At 26.8% G+C, this 16,890-nt stretch overlaps 1 protein-coding gene across 2 annotated transcripts in view; it reads left to right on the forward strand.

The window, feature by feature from the left end:
- LOC107439592 (septin-7) overlaps positions 1 to 16,890 on the forward strand; it is a 74,527-nt gene that overhangs the window by 45,463 nt on the left and 12,174 nt on the right. For both annotated transcript variants that reach the window (XM_043049945.3, XM_016052241.4), the window contains exons 5-10: positions 4,201 to 4,301; positions 8,319 to 8,453; positions 10,549 to 10,666; positions 14,135 to 14,227; positions 14,303 to 14,399; positions 16,209 to 16,260. In XM_043049945.3, coding sequence (XP_042905879.2) covers positions 4,201 to 4,301; positions 8,319 to 8,453; positions 10,549 to 10,666; positions 14,135 to 14,227; positions 14,303 to 14,399; positions 16,209 to 16,260 — 596 coding nt within the window. The remainder of the gene's footprint in view (positions 1 to 4,200; positions 4,302 to 8,318; positions 8,454 to 10,548; positions 10,667 to 14,134; positions 14,228 to 14,302; positions 14,400 to 16,208; positions 16,261 to 16,890) is intronic.

The raw sequence follows: 16,890 nt of genomic DNA on the forward strand, positions 1-16,890 counted from the left end.
TAAGATCAACTATCGCGATTCTTGTAAGAAGTAAATTTTTTTTAAATTAGTTACTATAAAGGTGACTGTTTTTCTAACGACGATTATTCGTATATGTAAGTGTTACAACATCAGAGAAGCTGGAAGGGAATATATTCAAAACTTACATTCTGTGCTTGCAAAGAAGAAAAAAAAAGGATTTGTCACAAGATGTTTGAAGATGGACTAACGACTAAATATAACAAACATAAAAGATACAGCAAACAAAAGCAATCACTTAAAAAGGGATTTAATTAAAAAAAAATTTGGGGGGAAAAAGAGTTAATTAACTCATCATCAAAATTTTATTTATAATTGCTGTTATTTATGCTATAAAATGCAAAATTCTTATCAAATACGAAACAATTATCTAAACAGTTGCTGATTGTCATGTAATTTTTCAAACTAAAATAGCAATTTTTGTATAGAAAGAAAGTATTGAGGAATGTTATGGAAGGCGTAGATTGCAGAGATCAAGTGCAATAATAACTGTTAAAGATGTAGTCAAGTTTTTAGTCATGGACAACTTTATGTTGGCCTGTCAAGAGTTAAGTCATTTGACAGCCTTTCAGTAATTGCTCCAAGATGCCAAATCTATAATTGTGTTTTCAAAGAAATTCTAAATGCTTAGTGTTAATTTCTTAGAGCTTTGCAGAAAAAAATGTTTTTTGGAAAAAAATTTAATTGAAAGTTCTATTGGCAGTAGGCAAGGGGAACTGACAAAATCAAAACACCCCGATTAGAAATGCAGCATGGCGACCTCCACGTTGTATTTCTCGGGTGATGCTAACAGCCATGCATTTTAATTTATTGTATGTAAAACATCCTTATTTTGTTCTAAAATGCTATGTACTTTATCACAAATGTTAATTATTTTATAATTTATCCTTTTTCTTTCATAGGTATTTAAATTAAACAGAATAAATAATTATTATTAAAATTTCCTAATATTTTAAATTTAAAAAAAAGTAAAATCGTTATTTTTAATTTAAAAAAAATTATTCGAAAATTGAGTAAAAAATAGCATAAAAACATTCTTAGCAATAAATAAAAGGAAATATTTTTTTTTCCAATGCCCACCTGGATAATGACATAGGTCATACAAGCACCTGAAGGGCAGATTTGTTGGCCACTCTTTCAGGGACACCATATTAGATTGGCCATTGTTGCTCCCACAGTAAGGGCAGCTAGTTAATGTATATTCTCAGTAGTTTTAATTTGCTAAACTAGGTAGTTTTTCAAGTAATAATTGTCTCTTATGTGAACTGAGGAAAAATATAATTTCCAGCTTTATTTTTTCAATTGGTAATTTTTTTTTTCACTAAATGTTAAGCATCAATGTAATCGTTTTAGTAGTAATAATAGATTAGTATAATAGATTATATAATAGATTAGTATAATAGATTATATTTAATTATTGTACACAATAATAATTGTAAAACAGTTATTAAGATTCTTTTTAAGTTATTAAGACCTTTATCTTTTTGCTTAAATTTTACATAATAAAATTTAAAAAAACAATTCCATTAGACATTCCTGATGACAACCCAAAAATAATTTTATGCTGATGACAACCCAAACTTATTAATTTTATGCTAATGACAACCCAAACTTATTAATATTATGCTGATGACAACCCAAACTTTTAATATTATGCTGATGACAACCCAAACTTTTAATATTATGCTGATGACAACCCAGACTTATTAATATTATGCTGATGACAACCCAAACTTATTAATTTTATAACACCCAGACTTATTAATATTATGCTGATGACAACCCAGACTTATTAATATTATGCTGATGACAACCCAAAAAAACTTTTTTATGCTGATGACAGCCCAAACTTAATTTTATGCTGATGACAACCCAAACTTTTAGTATTATGCTGATGACAACCCAAAAATAATTTTATGCTGATGACAACCCAAACTTATTAATTTTATGCTGATGACAGCCCAAACTTATTAATATTATGCTGATGACAACCCAAACTTATTAATTTTATGCTGATGACAACCCAAACTTATTAATATTATGCTGATGACAACCCAAACTTATTAATATTATGCTGATGACAACCCAAACTTATTAATTTTATGCTGATGACAACCCAAACTTATTAATATTATGCTGATGACAACCCAAAAATAATTTTTATGCTGATCACAGCCCAAACTTAATTTTATGCTGATGACAACCCAAACTTTTAGTATTATGCTGATGACAACCCAAAAATAATTTTATGCTGATGACAACCCAAACTTAATTTTATGCTGATGACAACCCAAACTTTTAGTATTATGCTGATGACAACCCGAAAATAATTTTATGCTGATGACAACCCAAACTTATTAATTTTATGCTGATGACAACCCAGACTTATTAATATTATGCTGATGACAACCCAAACTTATTAATATTATGCTGACGACAACCCAAAGTTTTATCGCTGATGACTATTTTTTTGTTCATATACAGCTATAAGTTAGAAATTATCACTGATGTTATCTTTAAAATATGTTATTTTTGATTAAATAATTACAATTTACAATCATATAAAACTAAAATTATTTAATTTATTTAATGAATTAATATTTGATTGAATTAATATTTGAATACGATATTGTGATATCATATATCTACTTTCATATTCATGTGATTTCAAAACCCATAATTGTTATTCATATTCATAGATTAGTACACAATTGTATGTCAACACATTATTTATTACCTTAAACTGTTATTATTAAAGGGTTGCGCTTGCGTAAAATTTACTATCGTGGAAATTCAGCTTTTTTGCTTTTTGGCTAATCTCATCCCTGCATTTAAAAAGAAAAGGTTACATTTTTTTCATAACATTGTTGTTTTTCCTAATGAATGCAAAATGATTAATTACTGATGTCTCTCTACAATCAAAGAGCGGAATTGACTGACTTTGTGTAAACAAAATTTGTATTGTAAAATCTAATTCTGCTTGAGTTAGTATTTATTCTGGATATCTGGAGATGCTAGGCAAAGTTAAATTATTTTTTAAAAAATTACCTTGGACAAAACATTAATGAGGAAGTGTTAATGGCATATCAAGTTAATGGGTCAAAAAATAAGTTTCAGTCTTGAAATTTTTTTTGGGTGGCACCCATGGTTGCATTGTCTAAAATTCAACTTGAATTTAAAATGAAGTTTATATGCATATTATGTTCGCACATTTTGCTACATGTTTGTTATATAAACATGGAGTGTAGCATTGTTAAAAAGTGCTTAAAGGTGCCTATTTTCGTTTTATAAAAGCCCTGAAAGGTGCTTTTTTCATTAGGTTTTTTAAAAAGTGCTTAATTTTCCCTTTTCAAAAATTAGATTTTTTTTCTTTATCATGTCAATTTTCGCCACGTTCGCCAAAAGCGTGCTTTTTACATTATTCTATTCACCGTTTTCACAATTGATTCAACCACAAACTGTTTTGGCTTACTGTCGGTCCATAGCGTGAAAGCGCCAATCGTTTTAAATATCTTTTGAGTGCTTGAAAAGTACTTAAAAGGTGCTTATTTTTTGTTGAAAGATTTGGCTACGCACCTAGATAAAGCTGAATTTTTACAATAATAATCTCTGCCTCACTGTGTTAAGAGATTTATAAATATTCTGCTATTAGACATGTGTGAAATATGCATCTACATGCATATTGACAAACTCTTGCCATCACTGTAGTATGAATTAAATATTAGTAAGGTATATTATAACACAAATCAAATCCTTTAATCAAATTTTAAAAAAGTGATAATGGACATTAAAATTGAGCTTTTTTATTTTTGATGTTAGGTACTTAGTTTTTTGTATGCCATTGATATATATGTGATGCATTAAATACTGAGTTCCATCAAAAAGTATTGAAAATTTTAATGATATAGTAAAAGTAACGTTTCTTTTAATTGCATGTTAAAAAAAACTTTTTTAACTTCTTGAAATATATGAGTTTCTTTAAGTACTGTCATAAAGACTTTTTCAAAACAAATGTTGCACAATTTTATTTGTAAATATGCAGTCCTAAAAGAAAAAACCTTACTACAGCATTACAACCGCAAGTGTTAAAAAAAAAATTTTTTTGAAAGAAGTTTTAAAAGATAGTTATTTTCTGTGTTTAAATTTAATGTGTTTCTTTCTAAAAAGACATTTTTATTTTAGGTAGAAGTAGCTAAAGTACTGTTGAAAGAAAATGGTGTAAATTTGCATCTAACTGTTGTTGATACACCTGGTTTTGGTGACAATGTTGATAATTCAGAATGGTAATACTTTTACTTGAAATTGTAAATTGTGTGAAAACTTTAAACAAGGCTTTCTCTCATTATCGCACACTTTCTTGGGGCAGTATCTGTTATCCACATTAATCATATTAGTTGATACTTATTTTAATTTAGCAAAAATATACAATTTGTGCTAAAAAAAAGTTTTTTTAATTTAGAAAAAAGAATTACTTTTAAAAAAGGAACAAAATAGACACGCTTAATGTTTTTTTCATTTCTTACTATTTACTCCCTGGTACTACGATTTACTGGTAAACACCCCTAAAAATTCTACTCTGAAGTCATCTGTCTTATGTTTTCACTCAATAATTCCTTATTCCCTTCCTCTACCTCATTTCTTCTCTTCCAATTTTTTTTATTACTTTAATTATAATGCGATCAAACATCACTTATTTTTCTGTTACTCTTTGAAAAATACTCTCTACAAATTTTCCATGTAGCCTTGTTTTAACAAATTTTTATAACTTCTTCCTCTCAAGAATTTATTTTGAAAAAATCCAATTGATGCATTTAAACCTATTGTGTCATTGATCATACTCTTCTCTTAAGCTAATTAATTAATGACAGCTTAAATAATTAATAATGGAATTTTTTTAATAATATTTTCTAGAACTTATTATTTATTGAAATGAAAAATGGAGTATTTTTTAACCTATTTTTATTATTTTCCTGTTCATTAATTTTTCATTATTCTGCTATTAATAACATGTGATATTTGGTAAGCGGAAATTTCAATCTCTAGAGATCTTTCAATCCGCCCCTTCAAATTTGAAATTTTGACTGTATTTAATGTCTCAGGGCCCACGCTATGCATTCGCCATCTCACCAAATTCGATAAAATTATAAATTTGGCAAAACAAATTGTGTTTCAGTGAAAGTATTGAGACGTTTTTTTTTTCTACTGGAAAAAATATATATATTCCCCTGAAAATTACATCAATATGATCTTAAATTAGAATTATATTAAATCTAGATAATGGAGAACCAGAAAGATTCTATAAGCATAAAAAAAAATACAGATTAATACGTTCGTTGCTGGATCCTGTGATATTGTGTGACAAACTCTTTCCTACAGCTTGTGTCAATAAAGTAGATTAAGTGGTATCTAGATGCATATTTATCTGTCAACTAATTTTTCAGAAAATATGTGTTCCCATGACAATAAAATACTGTTTATTAAAAATAACTCACTGTAAAATTTGAAAATTAAAATGGTTACTTAAATACGAAAATTTATGTTTAATGGTTACCACTTTTCAATGATAAATTTAGTCTGACTACCTGCACTCGACTGACATTGAATGGATTAAATCCCCCCTCCCTGAATTTCGATTAAAAAAATTCTCTTCAAATAGTATAAAAACCGATAAAACAGAATTAAATTATTCAAATAACTTATCTTCTACTGTGATCCCTTTTTTTTTTCTGGATGATTACAATTGGGACTTTAAAAAGCACGAGACTGTAAAAAAAAATTTTATTAAGAAATAGGAAGGATTTAAAAAATGAACAGTTTTATTTAAACGGAAATATATTTAAAAGATAGTCAGAATCTAAAATAACATTAAATGCTATCCTTATATTGCTGCTCCAGTTTTAGAAGTTATCAAAAATTAACCTTAACCTTATTTCATTTCCTCAAAAACGGTAAAATATATACATTTTTCCACCTCTCTAACATTCATTTCTCATTTACTTCTTCCCAACAGTAAAATGACTCTTGTTTTGAATTAATTAAAATAGTTCAATAGTTTCTGCATTTTCTGCCATTCCCGCTAAGACTCAAATCTTTTGCATTCCATAAATCTATAAATTAAATTTTATTCCCCATTTTGTGATTACTCAAATATGCATTGTATTGCATTTAACACTGTTTCGTGATAATAATTAAAAAAAATTGGATATTACGGAAGGAAGAATCTATAGGAATAATAATAGACTTATCGATAGCAGTCGACTTGTGCACCCGATATAGCAGAAATTTGCTATTTATATTAATCAAAAAATAGGGGTTTTCTTATACACCGGATTATAAAGCAAACTATTAAGAATTTTTAAGTTTAGAAAATCGCGAAAAATCTCGCGAATAAGTAACTCATGCCTGCTAAAGTAAAACTTTTTGAGATGGTTTGATATTGCCATTTTTTGTGAAAATATATTATAGCTGTAGTTTATTACTCGTAAAAAATATCTGAAACAATTTTTTTGGTATGTTTCTCTTAAATAGTTTTTCTTAACCAAAATAAAATATGTAAAAATTCTAGAAATTCAAATAATCTGCATTAAGTGTTGTTCTTTACCTTGTTGAAAATAGTGGACCATAAATGTGCCTTTTATTTTGCTGTTCTTTTATTATTTTTGTCAAATATTTGTCATTCTCCCTATTAAATTCATTTGTTTTTTTTTTATCAGGTCATTTACTCACCTGTATAATCTAGAAAAATCATCAAAATTTTATTTCTATAGGGAAGGTTGAAAAAATTTAAAACTGAATTATTTAAAAAAAATTTTTCACTCTTTCGTGCAATAAATTCTTTTTGCAACTTCATATAATATTTCAGTTTTGGGTAAGCAGTATCAATTACTTTTAACTACTTCAAAAAAATTTTTATCATAAATTATATAATATAAAATAGAAAATGATCAATAAATCTATCTTCTAATTTTTTCACATTAAAAAAGATTTTTAAATATATATGCAAGCTGAGTGTGTTTTTATTTTGTTTTTGAAATATTACTCTTTGTCAATTCTTTATTAGGTATAATCTGTCATCATTATAGTAAAAGTTTCTTTACTTATCTATAAACTTCCTGATTTTCTTTCATATAACCTCCTAAATACTTATTTCTTTTTGTGAAAAAATTTTTAATTTATAAAGTAAGATGGAATAATTTATAAAAAGGATATGATCGTAAGTTATTTAAAAGATAAGAAATAACAATAAAAAAACTAGCATAAATCAATTACTGATATTTTGTACTAAATATAAGTGTAGTTGATGCTCGATAACTCTTGTCCAGCTTATGATAATGGCCATTCTACATGAGGTCATTTTATTAAGAGTTCACAAAAATACCATAATGATTTACTCATAGCTAAAACATTAGACTAATTTTAACAAAGCAATGCTTTACCTTAATAAAAATTAAGTGAGTTACAGAAGAATTAATAATGATGATAAAACTTGTTTTTTATAATTAAAATATATGCATAAAAGTACCCTCTAACAGAAAACAGAGCAGAAAAGTAATACATTGTAGGTGAAAAATACATTGAAAATGATAAGTCAATATCAATATGGGAATATAACTACAAAGACCACATATTTGATTTGGAAAACAAGTAACTAAAGGGACTAGCATCTTACAAAATGAGTGAACTAAATTTTCGAACAAGGAAAGTATGACTTATAAAACTTTGTGTCTTTTGAAACGAAGTTTTTACTGAATTTGAATGTATTGTGTGGAATGCATACAGGACTTAGATAAATAATATCAGTTTGAAGTAGTCCTTATATCACAAACTTTTATCCATAAATCACAACTACCTAGGTTAAAAATTTAGGGAGTCATTCAAAAATAATTAAATAATCAAAAATAATTAAATAATTCCTTTCAAACTTTGGATGTTATATTGCAATGAACAGTTTAGTTTTAACGTCATAATGAGTGTTGCATTTGAATCTCAAATGGGATGATAAATGTGAGTTATGGCTTCTATGGAATAATAAATGGAATTTTATGTGTCATATGTTATATTGTTATTATATTAGAATTGTTGTTGTAATGAGAGTCGTATTAAAGAGCTTAGAGTGTACATATTTTTTATCTTTTAATACTATTTTAAAAAAGAAAATCAAAAGTGAGCTATTGGAAAGTTTTTTTTTTTTTTTTTTTTAATGAAAAAGTCAGAAAAATATGTTGCTGATGTAAAATAGGCATACTTTTAATGTTTTTTAAAAAATTTCTCTTTGATTGATTTGTATCTGTTTGTTGCAGTTGGCAGCCTATTATAGACTTTATTGAAAATAAATTTGAAGACTATCTAAATGGTGAATCTAGAGTTCATAGGAGTTTTGCACCAGATAGTAGAATACACTGTTGTCTATATTTTATAGCTCCATCTGGTCATGGGTGAGTAAACTAAACTTAACTGAAATTAGTTATGTACTGTGCATGATGATGTGACTAATTTCCAAGATTGATTTAGTGAATAAAAAATAATAATGTCAATGTTGGCTAGAAAATTAGTTCTATTATGTATAGAGACATCAAGAAGCTATTTACAAATCAGATCTTTTTAAAAAAAAAGTTTAAAAAAATAAAAAGAAGAAAAAAATTATTTTATATAAAAACATCATCCGCAGGGATGAGTTTGGTCTCCAATATAAAAATGTTTAGCCCTACTTGACAACCTTGCTATTGAAAGGAAAAATGTTTTACTTCATTTAAATCTGCAATTATTGTAGTTTTTATATTTTTTAAAAGATTTTAAAAAATCCCTATGTATAGAATATTGTACTTATTGTATAATGAACAATGAATTGCATAATATTGAATTTCTTAAAATCTACTAATTTTTTAAGTATTTAATTTTTTTTTCTTCCTATTAATTAACTGTTTTTAAGAATTTCTTCAGAATTGAATACCTGAATTTGATTGTGTATACACTAGTCATTACTATTACTGCATAATCACAATTTTAAAAAGGAATCAGTCTTAGAATAAGAAATAGCATTATGCAAATATTGGTAATCGGAGAAATTTATTTTGATGAGACGAATGAAAATGAGGAATTTGTCTAGTATCTTAAGCTTCCTAACCATTAAGCATTGAAACTTGAAAGCATAATTTGTTTTTGATACAGATGATAATAGTTTTTATTTCGACCCTTTACAGCAGTAAATGTATTTTAAAAATATGAGATTTATTGTAAAAGAATAGATTTATTGTAAAAAGGGTTTGTGTCTTTCATGTTATGTCTCTCAAAAAGCAATATCTTTTAATATATAAGTGTTTTAAAAGCTTTTCTGCTTCAGAGATCTGTATTTCACTTGCAATAAAGTTAAATTTTTAAAAAATTTAAATGCATAATCTGTAGTGGCTCAAGGGGTAAAGTTCTTGTCTCTAAATGAGTTGACCCAGGTTTGAATCACAGAAATGGCTATAAATTCTGCTCCCGGCTCTCACAGACCACAGTGCTGGTGTGACAAGAAATATCCTCAATAGATCGCGGATTAGAATTCCCTTACTCTCAGGTTAACAGTGGAAGGTTTTTGTGATTTTCTTCTCCATGGAATGCAAATGCAGATTAGCCCAATCAAAGAGTTTCCATGAAGGCTAGTCGGTCCCACTGCCTGATCAGAGTTCTCTTATCTTCCAGGTTTTATTCAAAATTGCATGTGTACTTGGTTTAAAATAGTTCACTTCTGAAATTTCATCTTCTACAATCTATCTAACGTACTGGTTTAAGGCTTTATCATTTTAACTCCAAGTAGAATCTGTAATGGTATGTAAAGTATGAGAGATTAATTTGAATAGCAATCTATGATTGCTTCACTTCTGTTTTATCTTGCTTCCAAGTGAAGATACTTATGCTTAATAAGGGGGACCACTTTATCTAATTATCACCCACTTTTTCTTATATTTTTAAAGCATTATAAAATGTTATTCTTATTTTGTGATGTTTGCTAATGTTAATCATTTTAAGAGATTGATTTGAATAACAATCAATGATTGCTACACCTCTGTTTTATCCTGCTTCCAAGTTGAAATGAAGGAACTTATGCCTAACATGAAGAATCACTTTATCTCATCTGATTGTAAAGCATTATAAAATGTTATTCATTTTAAGAGATTGATTTGAATAACAATCAATGATTTCTTCACTTGTTTTAACTTGCTTCCAAGTGAAGGAACTTATGCCCAACACGAAGAATCACTTTATCTCATCTTACCTTAAAGCATTATAAGAGGAATGTGAAGATTAGCTGTCTATGAGAAAAGGATCTTAATAAATGTATTTAACTACCCACCTTAGAATTGATTAAACAAAATGTTGATGTTTTACAAACCTATACAAAATCTATTCCATCTTACTGCAATGTTACCATTAATACAATTTTCTGTGCATAATTGCATAATTTTTGTTTGCATCTGTTAAAAGCATATTTTAGTTATTTGCTTCGATGCAATCATAACGTAATACTTTTGATTTTTCCTCTAACAGCTTGAAACCTTTAGATGTTGAATTTATGAAGAGATTACATGACAAAGTGAACATTGTTCCTGTTATTGCTAAAGCTGACACAATGACTCCAGAAGAGTGTGCCACATTTAAAAAATCTGTAAGCATTTATTCCCATTCCTTTTTTTCAATGCCATATTTATATTTCCAATTGAATTATAACTCTACTGAATTATCCCAGGCAGTGTTGCCACTCCATACGGAAAAACCTGGAAAATACATGGAATTTAAATCATCTAAAATAACAGGGAAAATGCTGGGAATTTTGAATTATTACTTAAAAACTGGGAATTTCATCTTTTACAAAATGCAGAGCAATCAAATCTCAATTTATGGGATATTTAAAGATGATAGCTAAGCTAAATTAAATTATTTAATTTATGATAGCATTATTTATTTTATGTTGAGCTGCTCCTTATTTTTTGAAGTTTTTCAAGCAACTGAAACCATCATTATCCTCATATAGCACACAGGAGCTCAGTAAGATTTTTTTACAGATATGAGGGTAACCCTGCCTGGTTTTCCGATTTAACCCTCACACAGCAAAGCTTTTTCATTAACATCAATGGGGAAGTGGAAACCCCATTAGTTTTTATTAAAATATTATGGACGCTGTTATTTTTATACTATTTGATAATGAAAATGTTGTGATAAATCAATATTGGACCTAATACAATTTAATCAATGCAGAATTTGTTAATATAAATTTACATTGTCAATGTTTGTGTAAACAGATTACTTAATTTACATTCTCACTAAGTCTAACCAATTATGGACCCCACTACAATTTTCTATACATATCTTCTCAAAAACATTCTTTTTGATTAGTTGACCTTTCTAAATTGTATAAATGTTTGTAAGTATATTCTTTATTATTTGTTGAAATATCATTACACACAGCAATGAGATGAAAATAGTAACATAAACAACAAAATAAAAGCATGTTTTTAATATGAATGCTAAATAAGTTCAATTTTGGACATGACAATCCAAAAAAAAAAAAAGCTTTAAGTTTGAAATTTTCTAAAGGCGGAATGATAAAAAAAAAATAAAAAAAAAAAAACATGATTTCTAACACATTTTGATATTTAAAATTTAGTTTATATATTACAAAATGCCAAAAATATATTTTATTTAATATTTGGGAATCTTTTTTTTTTTTTTTTTTTTTTTGTAGGCTAATATTTTATTAGTTCAAAGTTTAGTTAATTATAAAAGAAAGATTAAGTTATAGGGTGAACATTAATTGTAAATTATTAACATAAATAGTAAAATTATTTATTGATGGGATGTGAATGCATGTTGACATTGGTTGTTCATGATGTGTTCATTCATTTATAATTATTAATTAAATTTAATGAGAATTTTCACTTTTTCATTAAATCTTAAATTACATATTTGGAAAGCTAAGAAAACTAAAAATTGTTACCTATTTCACACATTTCAGAAGCAAAAAGTGCAAGAAAGATAAAAGTTTATTTTTTGTACATTGTAATACATATAAAGGATTCATACATTTTAAAATACAAATCGCATGGCATTTCAATCTATGAATATGAAGTTCTGTTCATTGTCTTTTAAACAAATTATGCGTTTATTTAAAATTAAAAACTAATTGCATAGTGTATTATGCCTTAAGTTTTACAAAGAGTTTTTTTACTCGCCTAATCAATATGCAATTCATTATACATTTAGAAGGCAGAAAAATGACTGAAATAGTTATTCACAGGTCCATTTCTTTCAGTTATCTATTTGATAAAAATCAAGCAATATTTTTTAGTAGTATTTCTATATCTTATTATTGTAGTTAGGATATATATGTATGCATGTATGTCGACTGGCTTTTTTCTTTAAAAAATTTGTGCTGGTGAACCCTGGCTTTGGAGTTGTATTCACAATTTCTTAAGAGTCTGAATAAATGCTTTATGAACACCTCCTTGACTAGATTTATGTTATCTTTTTGTTTTAACCCAGCTTTGTTAAAAAACAGTGGTAAATTTATTAAAAGCAAAAAGGAATTTTAAGTGGAGAATCGATTATTTAAAGCTTCCTTTTAATTTGTGTGGGGGAAACGGTAAAAAATTACCATCTTCCAAAATATTTCACATGATCAATATCATTTTCTCTATTTTCTTTCGCAAAGATAAAAGAAGGTGACATAAGAATGAGCGATTCTTTAGTAGTGAAATAGCTTCACAATATTTTCGGTTGTGGATAAAGCAAACAATTAACATGCTTTGAAAAATAATGGAGATATACTTTTTCTTTTTTAGAAATTAAAATAATAAAAAACTTTTCTCAAATTTTGAAAAGTGCTTTTGGAGATAGTCCTTTTTGAAGGAGAGTATATTTTTAAAAGATTGAAAATGATGTTTCTGTGCATAAATGACTGTACGTGCTTGCCCCTTATAGGAGTGTCTGCTTTCCAAAGAGAATATATAATGATTTATTCTTAGAGGATTCATGGGAAATTGAAAAGAAACTCCATAATTATAGGCAACCATTTTGTAGGAGTGTTCGTAATGTAAGGTTTCACCGTATAAGTAGTAATTATTCCTCCCTATATAAAGTTATGTATGTCTAAGTTATGTCTAGTTATGTATTAGTGTAATATAGTTTTGCATTTTATTTCTGTTTATTGACTATAAAAAAAATTTTTCTATATGTGCTGTTTTTAAACTCCAAGTAAAAATTAGAAAGGACAAAGAAAATAATAGTAAATAAAATTATATAAGAAATCTTGACATGCTTAATTATTATGTTGTTCCTGCAAAAACATGAACAATTTAAGTTCTATTCTCTTTTTAGGTTTCCAAAAAAAAAAAAAAAAAAAAAAAACTTAATATTAATTCTTATATTAGTACATCAGGTACTTGTTGCCACAATTAAGCTTCACTACCATTGATAATAATTTGGTGAATTTTCACACTTGGCACTTGTTTTCAAAGTGATTTTCAAGATAATAAAAAATACAACTAAATTTTGGCTGCCATATTGAAAGGAATGGAAGTGTGGAATTTTTAATGGAAGTTTAAATAACTTTTATGGAATAATAAATGGGATGTTTTGTATTGGAGATTTTATTGGAAGAGTCCTTTTGTAATGTAGTGAAGTTTGTGTTTAGTACAATTGCTAAATTGTAGTAAAGAGCTTAGACTGTATGCTATACACCCTCAGAATTTTTAGAAAACTAAATTTGAGGACTAAATATGAATGTTTCAAACTGAGCAAGAATGCACCAGTACACACTTAAAAAGTCATTTAACTTACTGAATTTATTTAATTACTTTTTGTTGACCGTAAAATTGCATACATTAATCCACTTTATTTTTGATAAAACTATTTACAAGTTTGTGTGTTATAAAAAATACTATGTGATGAAATGAAAGAGAATTGATATTAAATAAATTTGTCTTTTGTATGCTTATTATTCTTTTCAAAAAAATGTAGCAATTATGTTTGCAAAAAAAAAAAAAAAAATTGTTTAAAAATTTCCAAATTTTCTTACTTTGCAATAATTTTTGTTGCTTTTTAATCATATTACTAAATTTTAATTTTTTCTTTAAAGATTCTGGGAGAAATTACGCGAAACAAAATTAACATATATGAATTTCCTGACTGTGATGATGAAGAAGAAAATAAACTACTCAGGCGGTTAAGAGTAAGTATTGTATATTTGTATTCAGTTAAACTTCAACTCAATTAGTTGTTCTAAAACATTCTCTTCTCTTCGAAGGATCGTGTACCATTTGCTGTTGTAGGAAGTAATACAGTGATTGAAGTAAATGGAAAAAGATTAAGGGGGAGACGGTATCCTTGGGGTGTTGCGGAGGGTGAGTACTTTGTTCTAAATACCATCAAGAATTCATTTAATGAATACTGGATGTTATAGAAATAAATTTCCTGCTTGTTTATTAATTTTTGCTCCGTCAGTTATTCAATCAATGCATCATTCAAATACAGTGGATTTAGAAATTCTAACAGAATTATGCATGCTGTTTATATTCTAAATTTGTCAAAAAAAAGTGCTTTAAGAATTGTCATATGATTTATTTTTTCTTTCCAAAATATATTATTACTTAAGTTATTTTGTTCTAAAGAATACTTAAACTGCAATGATGCATAACTTTTTTTGAATTACAGATCTTGAATGCTAGAAAATATCTTATTGGAGGCCAAATTTAAGTGATGAAATGCTGTAATGTTGAAAGATTAGAGTGTCTTTGATTATAATATTTAAAAATAATATGGCTTACTTGTAATCATGTGGTACTAATTCTTTTCCTCCAACATCAAAAATACAAATATTTCTAATCAAATTTTGTTTTATAATTGGAAAAGAATAAAACTGTTTTATATAAACAAATTAAGATATGGGATTTCAATGCAAAATACTTAAGGCTTCATAAATTGTTAAAAATGTGGGAAACTGCACAATTTTCGTTTGCTGATATAATCGTTGAACATATTTATTTTTTAGCACACTATCAAATTGCAGCAAATATCAAAGCATTAACTGGATAAACTTAATAGTTTTTTTCCCACTTCTTATAAATACGTGGTGTATCCACTCAGAAAGTTTATAGAAAGATTTTTGATCTGCTGCCTAAACGACAGTTTAATTCAGAGACATTATACTTGCAGAAAGATTTTTGCAATTTGTTCTTCTAAGAAGTTTTACCCAAAACAGCAAAATTGAATGCTTACTAATGTTCAGAATTATACATATCTAAAAAAAGATAACTCTAGTGCAATTTTATCAACCAGTATTATACTTTATGAAAGCTGCAACTAGAGAATGCTACTTACAAAAAAAAAGTGTTCAAGAATATTCTAACTTGGATTTAATCGATTTCTGAAATTCAGAGGTAGTCTCAGTGATATTTCAGGAACTTACAAACTAAACAAAGTTATGTCTGCCTAATTGTGAAATTGCTGTGTCCTGTTTCAAACAAATTTTTAATAAACAAAGTTTGCAAAATAGTTCATCTTCTAGAATAATTTCACTTCACTTTAATAATCATTGTGATGTTAAGTATGGATATTAAGTAAATTAGTTAAAATCTTTGCTGCAATTATTGAAAATTTTTAATTAAGGCAAATAAGATAATAAAAAGTGTCTTTTTTTTCCTTTCAAATCCAATTATTCCTCAAAAGTTTTCTAAATTATCCAAAACTTCTCTACTTAATCTTAAATAATTATCGCACCCTTGTGGTGTTTTTTATAGAGCCTTATTTATATGTGTCGGTAAATTGAAGAAAAATTCACTTGCCTTGCATTTTATTTTATTGGAAAAACAATTATTTTTCATACAATTACTAATGTGGAGGTGATTTTGAAACTATTATTTATTTTTCTCTAATTTATAATTTTAGAATTCTTTTTTTTTTCTAAACTAAATATGGTGTAGCTCTTTAGGTATGTATATTTTCCTTTGTTAAATATTTTTCATTATTTTTTTTTATCTTTGTTATACTAAATGATATCTTTCTCTTCAAAGAAACAATTTTAAATACTACTTAAAATGTCATAGGTTTGCTCTCTTGTTTGAATGCAATTGAAAATAACTTGAAAGATGACTTCTTAATAGTTTAATGAAAAAAATTTTGTTTTTCATGATGTTATACTTGTTTCATTACAGTTGAAAACATGGAGCATTGTGACTTTCTTGCTCTTAGGGATATGCTTATTAGGTGAGATGATATTTATGTTTTGTTCTGCATCGATACAAATGACTTATTATAAATAATTGTAATATGTACACCAACAAGGAATTTTTTTAAACAATATTTTCTCCCAGTTTTAAGAAGTCTTATTTCTCTTTTTTATGTTTTTAAGAATAAAAATATTTTTTGTCAGTGTTTTATTAGGAATTATTTTAGCAGCTCTTTTGAATAATAAAATTTTTAAAAAAAGTATGAGTAACTTTTCAAACATTGAAAAGCAAAACAAAGAATGAGAAGAGCTGGACAAAGATGAGTAAAACTTAAACTAACAATGGTTATTAAAATATGCTAAAAGGTCTTATTTCCTGTTACTATAGAGCCTTTCGAAAAACACCTCTAAGAAAATAAAAGAAAATAATCAATGCTAGCTTTGAATTTACTATTGAAATTATCTTGAATTTATTAAGTACAATAGAATCTTGATGGATTGTATCTCTTAGAGCAAATGCAGAACAGCAAAAAATATAAAATTTTAGCTTTAAAATTTATGTAAGTAATAAAGAAGCAATAGATTTGAAAACTAATAAATTTACACTAAGTATTAGAAATTTAATTGAAAAAATTATGTACTTACTGTAAAACATATTTAATATGTTT

Source organism: Parasteatoda tepidariorum, chromosome 1, assembly GCF_982258835.1.
Source record: "Parasteatoda tepidariorum strain Cologne lab strain chromosome 1, Ptep-v5.0, whole genome shotgun sequence".
NCBI lineage: Eukaryota > Metazoa > Arthropoda > Arachnida > Araneae > Theridiidae > Parasteatoda > Parasteatoda tepidariorum.